Source organism: Camelus ferus, chromosome 22 (assembly GCF_009834535.1).
Source record: "Camelus ferus isolate YT-003-E chromosome 22, BCGSAC_Cfer_1.0, whole genome shotgun sequence".
Classification (NCBI taxonomy): Eukaryota; Metazoa; Chordata; class Mammalia; order Artiodactyla; family Camelidae; genus Camelus; species Camelus ferus.
The window spans coordinates 25,908,896-25,924,461 of record NC_045717.1 but is presented as its reverse complement, the minus strand read 5'-3'; the positions used below and the strand labels follow the sequence as shown (position 1 = coordinate 25,924,461).

General features: G+C 52.1%; 1 protein-coding gene across 1 annotated transcript; it reads left to right on the top strand.

Annotated features, from left to right (window-relative positions):
* Positions 1 to 12,078: 12,078 nt before the first annotated feature.
* On the top strand, positions 12,079 to 15,484 carry OAZ1 (ornithine decarboxylase antizyme 1). The gene is given in 6 exon segments (XM_032466059.1): positions 12,079 to 12,316; positions 13,634 to 13,691; positions 13,693 to 13,779; positions 14,226 to 14,398; positions 14,669 to 14,754; positions 14,927 to 15,484. Coding segments are annotated over 6 exon segments (684 nt in total). The 5' UTR covers positions 12,079 to 12,170; the 3' UTR covers positions 15,061 to 15,484.
* Positions 15,485 to 15,566: the final 82 nt, after the last annotated feature.

Sequence of the window (15,566 nt, the reverse complement as noted above, 5' to 3'; positions counted from 1 at the left end):
TTAGCTGGCATTCCAACCTAGACATACACAGCAGCCTTTTTGGGAAAATGGCCCCAGCACTTCCCGGGGTCTGGGGAGCCATGTTTGTTAGCATGTGGCCCTGTCATGTGACCATAGTTCCTTACCTGGGACCTGACGTCTCTCCAGGCAACCGGCCACGTGTCTGGAGGAGCAGCCTATCAGGTGGCCTGGGGCTCTAGCCAGTCGGGGCATTGGACAGTGACTTACTAGCCCAATGACAGCCTCCCTCTGTAGGAACATTGAAGATGGGATTCCTAGGTAGAAATAGAAGTGGCTTCAAATCTTGCTTCTGCCCCTTAGTGGCTGTTTGTGCTTTGGAGGGTCCTCAGCCTTAGATTTTTGTACGAACCTCATCTGGGTGTTACGCGAAGCACCAGAGGCAAAGCTTATACTAAGTGCTCAGTAAATCTGCTCGCTGTAATTGTCATCATTCATGTCAGTATAATTAGCACCTTTACCCTTCCTTCCTTCTTTTTTTTCTTTTTCATGTTAGATGCTGCCCTTCCTTTCCTGTGAGACTAGAAGAACAGGGAAGACAATAACCTCAGTTTACAATTGGTGAAACCCAGGGCAGGGGGCACGTGGTTGAGTTGAGCTCCTGTTGGAACCTTGGCCAGGCTCCCTAGCCACCTCCTTTGTGGCCCAACTCACACCGCAGCCACGACAGGAGTTGCCAGCCCCTCCGTAACCTCCCAGTGGTCCTGGTGCCTGTGGTTACCAGCACCACAGGTGACGCAAGATGAAGTGTTCTTTGCTGGGATCTCCTCCCCAGCCCCCAGGGGTCTGAGGCAGCCTAACTGTTGTCTCTAGAAGACTGGAAGTGCCTAATTACTCACCCAGACACCAGCCAGGCACAACCCCAGGGACTCCACCCCTCAAAGGCAGAAGCAGAGGTGTTTTCTGAGTCTGAGCCAGATGACTGTGCTCTGCCCTTGAACTTCTGGGTGACCAGGGCAAGCTACCTCCCTCTCTCAGATCCAGCTTCCTCACCTGCTGCAAGGGCACTGTACTTGTCATTTAAGTACAAACATTAATTGAACAAACACTGTTGACAAGACTAAGAATAGACAGCACCAGAACCCTCACTTCACTGCTGCTCGGATTGTAAATTCGTACAATGCTTTGGAAAACTGTTTGGTATCAACAACTGAAACTAACATACACTTACCCCGTGACCCAGCAATTCCATTCCTAGATTCATAGTCAAGAGAAAGAGAGCATTTGTTCACCAAAAAACATGCACAAGACTGTACATCACTTAGATAAATTTCACATCGTCAGAATAAAAGCCTTCTGTGCTTCAAAAAAGGCCATTGAAAAAATGAAAGGACAACCCACAGAACAGGAGAAAACATCTGCAGGTAGAGATCTGAAAAGGGACTTATATCTAGACGACACAGAGAACTCTTACAATTCCAGGATAAAAAAGCCTCAACTGGAAAAATAGACAAAGTATCCCAGTGTTCACAGCAGCACTGTATACAGCAGCCAAGACTACGAGGTAGCCTAAATGTCCATCCACAGGTGACTGGGCAAAGAAGCTGTGCAACATACACACAATGGACTACTACTCAGCCGTAAAAAGAATGAAATAATGCTGTAAACCTAACTTTCTGGATGGACCTGGAGATCATTATACTGAGTGAAGTAAGTGAGGCAGAGAAAGACAGTATCATTCCACTTTTATGTGGAATCTAAAAAATGATACAAATGAATTTATTTACAAAACAGAAACAGACTCACATAGAAAACTAACTTATGGTTGCCAAAGGGGGAAGAGGGTGGAGGAGGGATAAATCAGGAGTTTGGGATTAACAGATACACACTACTATATATAAAATAGAAAAACAACAGGACCTACTGTATAGCACAGGGAACTAGATTCAACATCCCATAATAAACCATAATGGAAAAGAATATGACAAAGAATATATACGTGTGTATAACCAAATCACTTTGCTATACGTCAAAAACCAACACAACATTGTAAATCAACAACACTTCAATTTAAAAACTAGGCAACTTCAAGGCAGATATACAGATAGTCCATGGTCTCATGAGTCAATGTCATTAGCCATTAGGGAAATGCAAACCAAAATCACAATGAGGTATCACTTCATACCCACTACAATGGCTAGAATCGAAAAGACAGATATTATCAAGTGTTGGAGAGGATGTGCAGAAATTGGAACACTTACACATTGCTGATGGGAATGTAAAATGGTGCAGCTGCTTTGGAAAATAGTCTGGAAGATCCTCAAAAGGTTAAAAACAGAGTTACCATATGACTCAGCAATTCCACTGCTGCATCTATGCTTACGGGAAAAAAATATACGTCCACATAAAAACCTGTACATGAATATTCACAGCGGAATTACTCCAAATTGCCACCAAGTGGAAACAACCCAAATATCCATCAACAGATAAATGGATAAACAAAATGTAGTCCCTCCACACACGGGAGCATCACTCAGCCATGAACAGGAGAGCAGCCCTGACACCCACCACCATGTGGACGGACCTGGAAACACAGTGCTCGGTGAGAGAAGCAGACACAGAAGGACACACAGCGCGTGACTCCATGGATTTGAGACGTCCAGAACAGGCAGATCCACAGGGACAGAGCGCAGGTTCCTGGTTGTCAGGGGCTGGGGAGGGGATGAGGGAGACTACAATGGACACAGATTTTATTTTTGGTTTTCGGTGATGAAACTATTCTAGGATTCGATGGTAGTGATGGTTGCAAAACTTTGTGAAGGTGCTAAAAACCAATGAGTTGTACATTTAAAAGGGTCAATTTTATGGTATATAAATAATATTTGTGAAATAAAGAAAGAAAACCTATATATGTATTGGTCTCTGACTCCCAGTTCCTGGCCAGAGCTCCTAAATTCGTTTTAATTTCCTGGGCAATAGGAGTGTCTTTTGTTCTAATGAGACGGCTCTGGGTGGGCTCCTGGCTGGGACTGGTCACCAGAAAGACCAACCTGTGATTAGAAACTTGGAACTTTCAGCTTCACCGCCATCCTCCAGGGAAGGGAGAAGGGCTGGGGGTGTAGTTAATGATCAACCACGCCTAGGTGAGGAAGCCTCCACAACAATCTTTGAACTATGGGGCTCCAGTGATCCTTGGTTGGTGAACACGTGGAGGTGCTGGGAGAGAGCGTGGAAGCTGTGCCCTTTCCCACATACTTGCTCTGTGCGTCTCTTCCATCTCGACGTGTGTCACAAAATTCCTAGGTATTCCACAGTTGGCCCTTCATCTGTGTCCTTCATCATGTCCTTTTATAATAAACCAATGCACAGTAAGCAAACTGTTCCCCTGAGTTCTGTGAACCGCTCTAACAAATGCATCGAGCCCAAGGAGGGGGTCGTAGGAACCCCCGATCTGCAGCCAGTCGGTCAGAAGCACAGGTGACAACCTGGATTCGTGATTGGCATCCGGGGGGGGGGCACTTGTGGAACCCAGCCCTTAACCTGTGAGGTCTGATGCCGTCTCGCTGTCTCCAGGTGGACAGTGTCAGAATTGAGCGGAAATGACGGGATCCCAGCTTATGTCACAGAGAGTGGCTTGTTTCCGGGGGCGGGGGACACCTCACATACCTGCTGTCAGAAGCGTTGTGTGCGGTAGTGTGAGAATAAAGGAGACACACACGGGAAGAGAAACGATTTTGCCCAAACGTGTCTCAGCAGCTGTTGCAGAAAAGCGGCGGGAGGCGCGGGTGGGCGGGCTGCGCAGCAGGAACGGTGGACCGGGCTTCGCACTTCATTCCTCCGCACCCCTAGCGCGCGCCCCGGTGGCCGCGCGGCCCCGCGGCGCTGGGCGCGCTCCCGGCTTGCTCCGGCCCGCGGGCCGGTGGCCGGGCCGGGGGCGCCCGGGGCGGAAGCGCACACCCGCGGAGCCGGCAGTGTGCTGAGCGCGGCTCGCACTGGCTCACAGGGCCAACCGCGGGGCATGGAGGAATTCTGTGACCCGGGTTTTCAACACAGCCAGCATCAAAAGTTAAATTGTATGTGGGGGGAGGGTATAGCTCAGTGGTAGAGCGCGTGCTTGGCGTGCAGGAGGTCCTGGGCTGAATCCCCAGTACCTCCATTCAGTAAATAAAGAAATAAACCTAATTACCTACTCCCCCCCCCCCAAAAAAAATCAAAGTAAAAAAATTGAATTATATAAACATTCAACTAAAACTGGCTTTGAAAGAAAAGTAATCAATACTCAAAACCTCACGATCCCTTTTTTCTGCCGTTCTACTGTTCTCTTGCTGTTACTACCTTTCCTACGCTTCTCAGGTTATTTACGCCCCTTGCATGAGTATGGTGGGAACAGCGCTTGTTAGAGACCAGCTGTGGCCTTCGTAGCTTGTAACCTCGTCCCCACATACGGTGATATTCGAAGGTGGGCCTCTGGGAGATGATTAGGTCATAAAGGTGGAGCCCCTGGGAAGGGGCTGAGGGCCCTGTTGAAGACCCCAGGGAGCTCGCTCACCTCTTCCATCACGTGAGGGCACCGCAAGATGGCCGTCTGTGAACTAGGAGTCGGGCCCTCACCAGACGCCAAATCTGCTGCCACCTTGATCTTGGACTCCCCACCTCCAGAACTAGGAGAAATAAATGTCTGTTGTGGTATCCCGTGATCACAGCTCAAACGGGCAGAGGCCGTGTGTCATGGCCCACTGCTGCAGATCTCTTCCCAGCTCTGCACTCAGCGATGTCACAATGGTAGCTTGAAATCAGTGAGTATTTACACCACACACATTAGCAAAAGTGGCAAATGAATGCATGCCCCCGCCACCCCTCCAGGAGCCAGTGGTTAAACACTTGCCAGCACAACTTGCATGGAACTGACTTGGTTCAGTTCAAACTTTGGAACCAAGATCAGCTGAGCCACCGTTAGACCTACTGAAGTCCAGCTGACCAGCAGACGAGAATGGATGACTATGGTCTAAGCCACAGAAATTTGGTGTTGTCTGTTACATGGCATTATCACAACATTTGCTGACTGATACACCAGGTATCCACCATGTTGGACCCAGAGAGTGTTGGAGCAGTGAAGCCAAGTGCAGATGAGAGAATCTGTTACAGCAGGTGACAGGTTGGGTAGCTGGGAGCACAGACAAACATGAGACCTCAGTTCAAATTTGGCAACTTAATAGCTGTGGGGTTTTGGTTAATTGACCTCACTTCTCTGAGCCTCTTACTGTCAATAGCAAATGGAGATGACCCCCACCCATTGTCTTGAGGATCCAAATAGAACACATCTGGGGTAAACCATAGGCACTCAATGAATTCTCCCATAAGGTGATGCCTGATCTGTCCGTTTACCTGGCCAAGCTCATCTTCCTTCACTCCCTCCCTTGCTCATTCTGCTCCACGCACACTAGCCTCCTCTCCGTTCCTCCACTGTACAAGAACTGTAAGTTCACTGTAGCCCTTCACTTTGCCCTGACTTCTGCCTAGACCAGTTTCCCCAAAACTTCTCTTGGCTATGACTTTGTCTTCCACCTCTGCTCATTGTCAAGGTCAGCACACAATAGACTCACTGTGTATTGTTACTGAATGAATGAATAAATGAGTGATGGATGGATGGATGGGTGGGTGGATGGACAGGTGATGAATGGATGGATAAATGGATAGATGGATGGGTGGATGGATGGGTGGGTGGATGGATGGATGGGTCATTTGTGGATGAGGGAGCTGATTCAGGGCTGGAACTGAGACTGGTCATAGATATCCAAACAGCTGGCCAGGCGTCCGTGCCCAGAGCACCGTGCCCAGAGCTCCGTGCCCAGACTATTTCAGGGAAGAGCCATCACTTCCCTGAGCCTGACCAGCACTGCCCTCCGCTGGCTGTCCTGGAGTTTGCAGGTAGCCCGCCAGCTCCCAGTAATGTAAAAACAGGCTCTCGTCAAAATCATTCTTCAGTCTTCATCAACCTAACAAACATTCATTAAGCACCTATCCATACAGAAAACAAAAATCCTAGATCACAGAATTCGAGTTCAGGATGGAGGAAGTGGTGGAGACTGGTTATAAACACAGTGACTAGGTAAAAAAATATGTGTTAGAACTACTATATACAAAGTAGGTAAACAACAAGGTCCTACTGTATAGCACAGGGAACTATGATCAATATCCTATAACAAACCACAATTGAAAAGTATATGGAAAAGAATATGTGTGTATATTCGTGTAACTGAATCACTTTGCTGTGCACCTGAAACTAACACAACATTGTAAATCAACTGTACTTCAACTTTCAAAAAATGATGCTAGAAAATGGAAAGTTTTCTGGGGAAAAGTTCAGCATGAGAGGGAGAAGATATCATGGGGCTTCATTTTTGAGAAATAACAGGTTTATTGAGGTCTAACTGACAGACCATAAAATGCACGTATTTAAATGACAGAATCCGATCAGTTTTGACATGTGTATACCCTGTGAAGTGGTCAGCAGTCAAGGCAGTGAACGTCTTCGTTACCCTCAAAAGTTTCCTTGGGCGCCTCTGAGATCCTTCCTCCCCTCCCTCCCCACCTCTGTTATCCAAGCAACCACTGATCTGCTTTCTGTCACAGAGGTTAGCTTGCATTTCCTAGGGCAGAATTTCTCCATCTTGGTGCTGCTGACATTGGGATTGAAAAGGCATATCCGACTTAAGAAACTGGATTCTGAGAAGGAGACAATCATTCCTGCAGCTCCTGAGTCCCAAATAAGACACTTGGGACCGAGTCACACTCCGTGGGGGGCCGTCCTGGGCACTGCAGGGTATGGGGCAGCCTCCCTGGCCCCACCCACGCAATACCAGGAGTCCTCCAGGCGTGACAAGTACAGATGCCCCAGACTTGGCCCTTTGTCCCTTGGGGGCAGGGTCACCCCCAGTTAAGAAATCCTGGATTAATCCTAGCTCAGCCCCATACATCAGGGACTTTTGTTTAGTTTCGATCCCAAAACAGATGAGAAAACTGTTTTGGGATCCACTAATGACCTGCCTGAGTTCCCGACAGAGTTGGGGGCATAACCATGGTCTGCAGACCCCCTCCCTCCACCTCATCCCTCCCCATTTAACCGTTCTCTAAACTTGTGCTCTCCAACACGACAGTCACTAGCCACCAGATCCAATTTTTTTATTGCGGTAAAATACACAAAACATTACATCTATCATTTCAACCATTTGTAAGTACATGGCTCACTGGCATTAAGCACATTCACAGTGTTGTGCAGCCACCCCCACCATCCATCTCCAGAACTTTCTCAGCTTCCCAAACTGAAAATCTGTCCCCATGAAACACTCTCCCTCCCCTCCCCCAGCCCCGGCCCCACTCTCTGCTTCTTGTCTGGAGAGGCTGAGAGGGTGGGCTTTAGAGTCAGAGAACCCAACGGGGTCCAAACCAATTCTCCCACATCTGAGTCTATGTCATTCGCTGGGAAGATGGTACTGGTCCTTCCTGTGTCTTTGTGTTGTGTGGGAAACCTGCCTTCACATCACCTGGTGCCCCCCAGCTCCCTTGGGGTCCCCCCCATGGCTCACCTGCAGCCCTTTACAGAACGCTGACCTTCCAGACACAACCTCACCCCGGTTATGGCTTAACTGTACTCCCAGCACAAAGATGTGTTCAATTCCTAACCCCAGACCCATTTGGGAATGGGGTCTGCTATGGGCTGAATGTTTGTTCCCCCCCAAAATGCATATGTTGAATGCTAACCCCCTGTGGGATGGTATTAGGAGGTGGGTCCCTCAGGAGGTGGCAGATCCCTCAAGAATGGGATTAGTGCCCTTATAAAGGGGCCCTGGGGGTGCCCTTGCCCTCACGCCACGTGAGGACAGAGCAAGACACTGTCAGCTACAAAATAGGAACGCGACGTCCTCAGACATGAGACCTGCAGGCACCTTGATCTGGGACTCCCAGCCTCCAGAACCGTGAGCAGTAAACCCCTGTTGCTCACAAGCCCCCAGGCTGTGACAGTCTGTGACAGCAGCTGGAGCGGGCCAGGACAGTCACGCAGATGCCGTCAGTTACATGCGGTGGGGCAAGAACAGGGCAGGTCCTAATCCAGTAGGACACTGTCCTCGTGAGAAGAAGGATATTTGGAAACACAGTGTCCACATGATGACAGAGGCAGAGACTAGGGTGATGGAGTCACCAGCCCAGGGATGCCCGGGGCCCCTGGAAGGTGGAAGAGGCAGGAAGGACCCTCCCCTGGAGCCTCTGGAGGGAGCGCGGCCTTGCGATCCCTGGATTCAGACTCTGGCCTCCAGAACATTCGAGAACAGATTCCTAGCGACTTAGGCCACTCAGTGCGCAGGCACCTGTTACGGCAGCTGCAAGAAACTCATACACCCTGATTCTTCATTCCCACCTACCCTGGAGCAGAGAAGCCCAGCTCCCCTACTCTGGGGGCTCAACCTTCAAAAGAACATTCTAAGGCCTGCAGCCAGGTGTTGGCAGCTGGAGAGCAAGGGCCACTTTGGGGCCCCCTGAGGAGAAAGAGGAAGTGTATTCTGTCCGTGAGTCACAACCAGTAACAATCCTGAGAAAATAAGGAGGCGCCCGCAGGCCTGAGGCCAGCAGCTCCCTGGCCCCCCACCTCCTCGAAAACAACTCCTTCTCTTCTTCTTCAGGCAGGCAGGCTCCGAACGCGCAGAGGCGTAGACGAGCCCAAAGAGGACGGCTTTCAGAACACCCACCTGCTCCCATCCGACGCCAGACGCTGCCTACCACCCGGGGGCTTTCCTCGGGGCTTCTGCCTCCTTGTGTCTCAGTGCTATTTACACGTTTATTTTTACAAGACTGGCTCCTTAGAGAACGTCAGCATGTCTTGTTTTTGTCACCTACATTTTTTTTTTCTCTTAAGAGTATATTATGGTTTGGCCGTGCCTCAAAAAGCTAAACATAGAATCACCGTATGACAGCGATTCCACGCCTACGTGTACGCCCAAAGGAGTCGAAAGCAGGCACTTGAATAGATTTTTGTACACGCACGTCCACAGCAGCCAAAAGGTGGAAACAGCCCAAATGTCCTTTGACAGATTCATGAATGGATACACACACACGGCCTCTCCACACACGGGACCGTCACTCAGCCACGAAAAGCAGAGCAGCCCTGACACCCGCTCCCATGGGGACGGACCCTGAGAGCACGAGCTCAGGGAGAGAAGCAGACACAGAAGGACACACAGCATGTGAGTCCACGGATGTGAGGCGTCCAGAACAGGCCAGTCCCCAGACACGGGGCGGGGGTGGGGGGCTCCAGGTCGTTGGGCTGGGTGGGTAACAGCAAGGGGGACAGGGTTTCTTTCTGAGGTGATGAGGAGAATGCTCTAAAACTGACTTGGGTGATGGGTGTACGTACCTGCGAATGTACTGCAAATGACTGAATTGTATACTTTAAATGGGTGAGTCGTATGGTATGTGAATTTTATTTGAATAAAGCTGCAAAAAATATTTGGAGTTCCAAAAGAAGGTTGCAGATAGACAGAGTCAACATATATTATACAATACAGTATTATTATCATGTAAATGTAATGTAATACACAGAATAAATAAAATATATAGATAAATACTATGACATTAGGTACAACAAAACATATCTGTATGTTTACAAATATAGAGGGCATTTTATTTTACTTCAGGTATCATTTTAAAGTGTATATAATGCATAATATTCTATACACACATATAGTATAGCCACAAGTATTAAATAAAGTCTAGTAAGAGATATGCTTTGGGAGTTTTAGATTTGCAAATGTTAGCCACTATCTATATATCTCAATTTGAAAAAAAATTTCTTCTGTATAGCACAGAGAACTATATTCAATATCTTGTAATAACCTTAATGAAAAAGAATATGAAAACGAATATTATGTGTGTATATGCATGACTGGGACAGTGTGCTGTACACCAGAAATTGACACATTGTAACAGACTATACTTAAATTAAAAAAAAAGCAATTAAAAAATATTTCTTGGGTGGAGGGGAGGGTATACCTCAGTGGTAGTGTGCTTAGCCTGCATGAGGTCCTTACCTCCATTAAAAAAATAATAGATCAATCCATCTAATTATTCCCCCCAAAAAACAAAAGCAAACAAACAAAAAAGAAATATGGCGTATAAATTTAGCTTCCTCAATGAGCATCACTGCTCTTAAATTTAGCAGCAAAAATTCTATAAATGCAAAGAAAAAACGTGGAGGAGAGAGAGGTGTGAGCAAAGGAGGGCAGGACCTCATGTGCAGGGCACTTGTGTTCAGGTGTCACCTTCCGTTTTCCATAACAACACCTCTGCTGAAGCATTTGAATGACCAAGAAAAACACTAAAGCGTGCATCAAGGACCGTAGCAAATAAAAAATAGAAGCAAGATGAAAAGTAGCCCACATCTAAGCCTGAGCATTTCTGCCACCACCACCTCCTCCAGTCCTTGGCGAGGACGTGTTGACAGGGCTGTCGTGTTGATGCCAGGAGCACATCTGGCTGTCCCATGCTTTATCGTGCAGCAGCAGATGTGTGTGCCGATTTGAGGCCAAATCCAGCCATTTGAGGCCGCTCTTAAGCCTGGTTCTCACCCAGGGCTGTGCCAGACCCAGGAAAAGTGGTTGTGCCTCATTTACTTCCATTTTCTTGCTATTTGTTCAAAATGACCCTGGATGTGGTGAAGGGAAGTTGGGCCCCTTTTGTGTTTACTTTTTAGCATTTTATGATGAACTTTTAATTTAAAAAAAATTTTTTTATGGGGAGGTAATTAGGTTATTTATTTACTGATTTTAGTGGAGGTGCTGGGTATTGAACCCAGGACCCCCTGCATGCTAAGCACGTGCTCCACCACTGCGCTATACCTTCCCTCCTATGACGAACTTTTTCAAAAATACAGAAGGTGGAGGGAACTTTACAGAGAAGGCCTGCACCTCTGGTGCCTAGAGTCTACAAGCATATTTTGCTGTGTTTGATTTGTGTGGCCTCTGTCTACCCGTCTTAATTTTAAGATTTCATTTCAAAGTCTACTGCAGGCATCGAGCCCCTCCAGCAGGCACACCGTTCACCAGGGATCAATACATGTGGGTGTCTTGAATGTCTGGATGAAATTTGCTAGAGTGAAATGTACAAGTCCCATTGGCACCATCAGATGGGTTTTGTCAAATGCACACACCGAAGTCACCCTCAGCCCATCAAGATCTTGGACATTCCCCCAACTCCATGTGTGAGTCCCCTGGGGCGGCTGTAACAAATCATCACCAGAGTGGTTTGAAACAACACAGGCTTATCAACTCACAGTCCTGGAGGTCCGGAGTCCGACTCGGGTCTCACAGGACTAAAACCCAGGCCTGGGCGGGGCTGGTCCCTCCGGAGGCTCCAGGGAGAACCGGCTCCTGCCTCTTCCAGCTTCTAGAGGCGCCGCATCCCTGGCTCGCGGCCCGCCCTCCATCCTCACCGCCAGCAGCGCAGCATCCCCCGTCTCTCTCTGACTCTGACCTCCCGCCTCCCTCTGATGAGGACTCTGTGAGGACACGGGGTACCCCGGGGAATCCAGGGTCACCCCCATCCCAGGGGCCTTAACTTAACTGAAATTAATTTTGTCCTACGAGGCGGGGGGAAAGGGGGAGCGCTGGGACCCCGGGGGCCTTTGTCGCCCAGGGCCTCCCGGGACAGGAAGGGGTCCTTCTGGGGGAGGGGCCCCTATAAAGAGGGACAGGGCCCACGGCAGAGACCAGCCACCGCCAGACTCCCAAAAGCGGGGCCAACGCGGAGCCCCCGCCCCCAGGCCCGGCTGTGGGGGCCTGGGGGCGGGGGCGCGGCGCGGCGCGGCGCGCGGCGCGCGTTCCCGGAGCCCCGGCTGCCCCGCCCCCTCCGCGCGCCCGCAGAGTTACGACAAAAAGGAGGAGGAGGGACCCGAGGCGTCTAGCCCAATCCAAGGCGCGGCCCCGTCTCTGGCTCCTCGCCGTCCACCAATCAGACCCCGAGAGGGGGCGGGCGCGCCTGTGTTTCCTGGAGTCCCCGCCCCCTCGTGCGGCCGCGTTCCCGGCGGCGTGGGGGGCGTGGCCTGAGCGCGGTGCCTATAAAGGCAGGCGGCGGCGGCGGCGCCATTTTGCGAACGGCGAGCAGCGGCGGCGGCGCGGGGAGGTGCAGCGGAGGTTTTCCTGGTTTCGGACCCCAGCGGCCGGATGGTGAAATCCTCCCTGCAGCGGATCCTCAACAGCCACTGCTTCGCCAGAGAAAAGGAAGGGGATAAACCCAGCGCCACCGTCCACGCCACCCGCACCATGCCGCTCCTCAGCCTGCACAGCCGCGGAGGCCGCAGCAGCGAGAGGTGAGCGCCCCGCCCCCGCCCGAAGCTTCCAGAAGCGCCGCCTGCGCAGGCCCGCAGGGGGCCGGCCGCAGGGCGCCAAGGAAGTTCGGGGAGCGTGAGGTCCGCCCCTTTGTCGAGGCCACAATCGCGCAGGGAGCGGGTTCTCGGCGGGGTGGGGGTGGGGTGGGCCTGGTGGGCGTAGAGGCCTCAGGTCGGCTTGTGGGGTGGTTGGTGGGATTTGGGAGACACAGGAGTCCTGGGTGGTTTTTGGGGCGCGGGGTTCCGGGAGCCGCTGGGCTCCAGCCAGAGTCGGGCCCGCGGGGCCCGCGAGTAAGTCGAGCGCCCTCCGCCGCGCACCGACGTGGCCCCGGGACGCGGCCGCCCTCGTGATCCGTTTTTAGTCTGAAAGCGCGTCGGTCCGGCCGCGCCAGGCCCCCGAGGACGTGCGGAGCCGGGCGTCGCCACGTAGATGGCGCCCCGGGCCTTTCTCGGGTTGGTGGCCCGGCCGCCCTCTCCCACAGAGGGCCGCTCGGTTGAGGGCGTTCGAGTCCGGGGGCGCGGGTCCAGGTGAGCTGCTCGCCACACTAACGGAGATCTTCGACGACGCCCGCGGCGGGGCGGCCCGGGTGGAGCCGAGCAAAATGGAGGCGACTTTGGGGCCTGTTTACACCGCGCAGCAAATGGCTGCTGGCGCTGCGGGCTGCGCGATTGTGAAAGTCTCCCCCGGGGCCTAGGGCCGTTCTGCCGGGTTGACGCAACCGGAGGCCGCGGGGAGCGCGCGAGAGGGCGTCTCCGCGGACCTGTCCCCGCGGTGCGGGCGGGGGGTCCCGCGGGCCCGCGCTTCCCGGCGTCGCGGGGCGCAGCGGGGCCGCCCTGTGAAGAGCAGGTTGCTGGTCTCCTGAGAACAGGCCTACTGGGGCCTCAGGTTTTGCTGCAGACTGCGAAAGGGAGAAGGGGAAGCGGGACTTAGAAGTGGGAAGTGGGACTTACGCAGGATACGGTTGGGCGAGACTTCGAGTTGGTTTTCAGATGATTACGGGGCAAAAGAGCCACCTGGGCCGGATTGGGCCCTAACCGCCGTTACTGCCCGCAGGACGCCGACTCGGGCGGCCAGTTGATTTTGCGGTTGCTTAGCTGCCCGACCCGGCGGAGGCGGGTGTTGACTTTGCACGGGTTGTAAACATCTCCCTGCGGGGAGGGAGGCCATGTCCCAGGGGGACGCGCCCTCAGTAAGGCCTTGGCGCTCTCCTTGGCCTTGTCGGGGTTGGAGGCCCCGTCAGCAGTGGCCAGTGGCCAGCGGGACTGCCCCAGTGCTGCTCACCAGCCTGTCTCCTCCAGTTCCAGGGTCTCCGTCACCTGCTGTAGTAACCTGGGTCCGGGGCCTCGGTGGTGCTCCTGATGTCCCTCACCCACCCCTGGAGATCCCAGGTGGGCGAGGGAGTAGTCAGAGGGATCACAGTCTTTCAGCTAGTTTATTTTACTCTGTAAGTATCCTGGTTCCGAGGGCTTCCTGGGTACCTTAGGTGGGGGCGGGGGAGTGGCCCCACCAGCAAGCAGTGTTAAGCTTCTCAGCAGGGAATTGTGCACCTGTCAGGTGCCAGGAATTTTTTTAGTTGGTTTTATTGAACTTTTCAAATCCACAGTTCAAGGAACAGGTGCAGACAAGCCTAGCTCTTTCCTGAGCCTGAAGTAGCCCTTGGCAGCTCCTGTTGGTGCCTCAGCCTGAGGTTCTGCTCTGGCCCTGGGCCAAGCCACCGCCTCTCGAGGCCCGGGAGGCCCCACACCCAAACATCTGCCTTGCAGGGGGTTGGGTGACTGGTTATTTTGGTGCATTTCTGGGTTTTCCAGATTGTCAGCGGTAGCAGGGGAGAAGATTCTCAGCTTGTGAAGGTTGGTGTCCAAGACTAGATTTGGTTCTCTCCTTCCGCAGGATAATCGGCTGAATGTAACAGAGGAACTAACGTCTAATAACAAGACGAGAATTTTTAACGTCCAGTCCAGGCTCACAGATGCCAAACACATTAACTGGAGAGCGGTGCTGAGCAACAGCTGTCTCTACATCGAGATCCCAGGCGGCGCTCTGCCCGAGGGGAGCAAGGACAGGTGAGGGTGGGGAGCGGCCAGGCCTGGGGCCTGTGTGTGGTGTGTGTCGAAGGTGTACTCGGGAGGAGGGGCGCCTCTGTCAGGAGCCAGGCCCCACGTTATTTGGGGGAAAGGCTTCCCTTTGTGAGCAGTGGATCCTAGTTATCACCCAAGGGTTTCCATGGGACATCCGGGAACATGTGACTGTCATACTGAGGGTGGTGCTCATGGCTCAGTGGGTAGGAGGCCCCCTGGGGTGCAGGTGGGTGGGTCCTGACACCCGTCCTTCAGCTTCGCAGTTCTTCTTGAATTTGCTGAGGAGCAGCTCCGCGCTGACCACGTCTTCATTTGCTTCCACAAGAACCGTGACGACCGAGGTGGGTGACGGCCATCCTTGGCCTCTGCAGGGGAGTGGGGCTCACATCCCTGGGGCCCCACCACACCCGACTGGGCACCCAACCCCACTGGACTCGGGTGTACCACGGGTGGCGGAGCTCTGGGCCCTGTGGGTAGAGCGGTGGTTCTGACCTGACGGCATCTTCTCTGCAGCCGCCTTGCTCCGTACCTTCAGCTTTTTGGGCTTTGAGATTGTGAGACCGGGGCATCCCCTTGTCCCCAAGAGACCCGACGCTTGCTTCATGGCCTACACGTTTGAGAGAGAGTCCTCGGGTGAAGAGGAGTAGTGGCCGCCCCCGTGTCCCTGGGGCCTCGATTGCAGTCCTTTGTGTTGCGCTTCGTGCTGAGCCTTGTGCGGGTGGTGTGATGAGCTGTGCGCCGAGCAGTGTCAGCCTGCTCCCCTGCTGGGTTTGTCCGCATGTTGTAATTGTGCAAATAAACGCTCACTCCAAATTAGCCGTGTATTTCTTGAAGTTTAATATTGTGTTTGTGATACTGGAGTATTTGCTTTAATTCTAAATAAAAATTTATATTTTACTTTTTTATTGCTGGTTAAAGATGATTCAGATTATCCTTGTACTTTGAGGAAGAGTTTCTTATTTGAAGTCTTTTGAAAACAGTCTTATTAGGTCTCTAAACTTTGGAAAGATAGGTATTAATCTACCCTTCTATTGTTCTCAAAAATCCGAATAAAAGTGATTACCACTCCAAGACCAGTGTTGGCTCAGTGTTGACGCGGCTGCTGTCACCCCTGTCTGGGGTTGGATGGCAGGTCCGGGATGCCTCGGGCCAC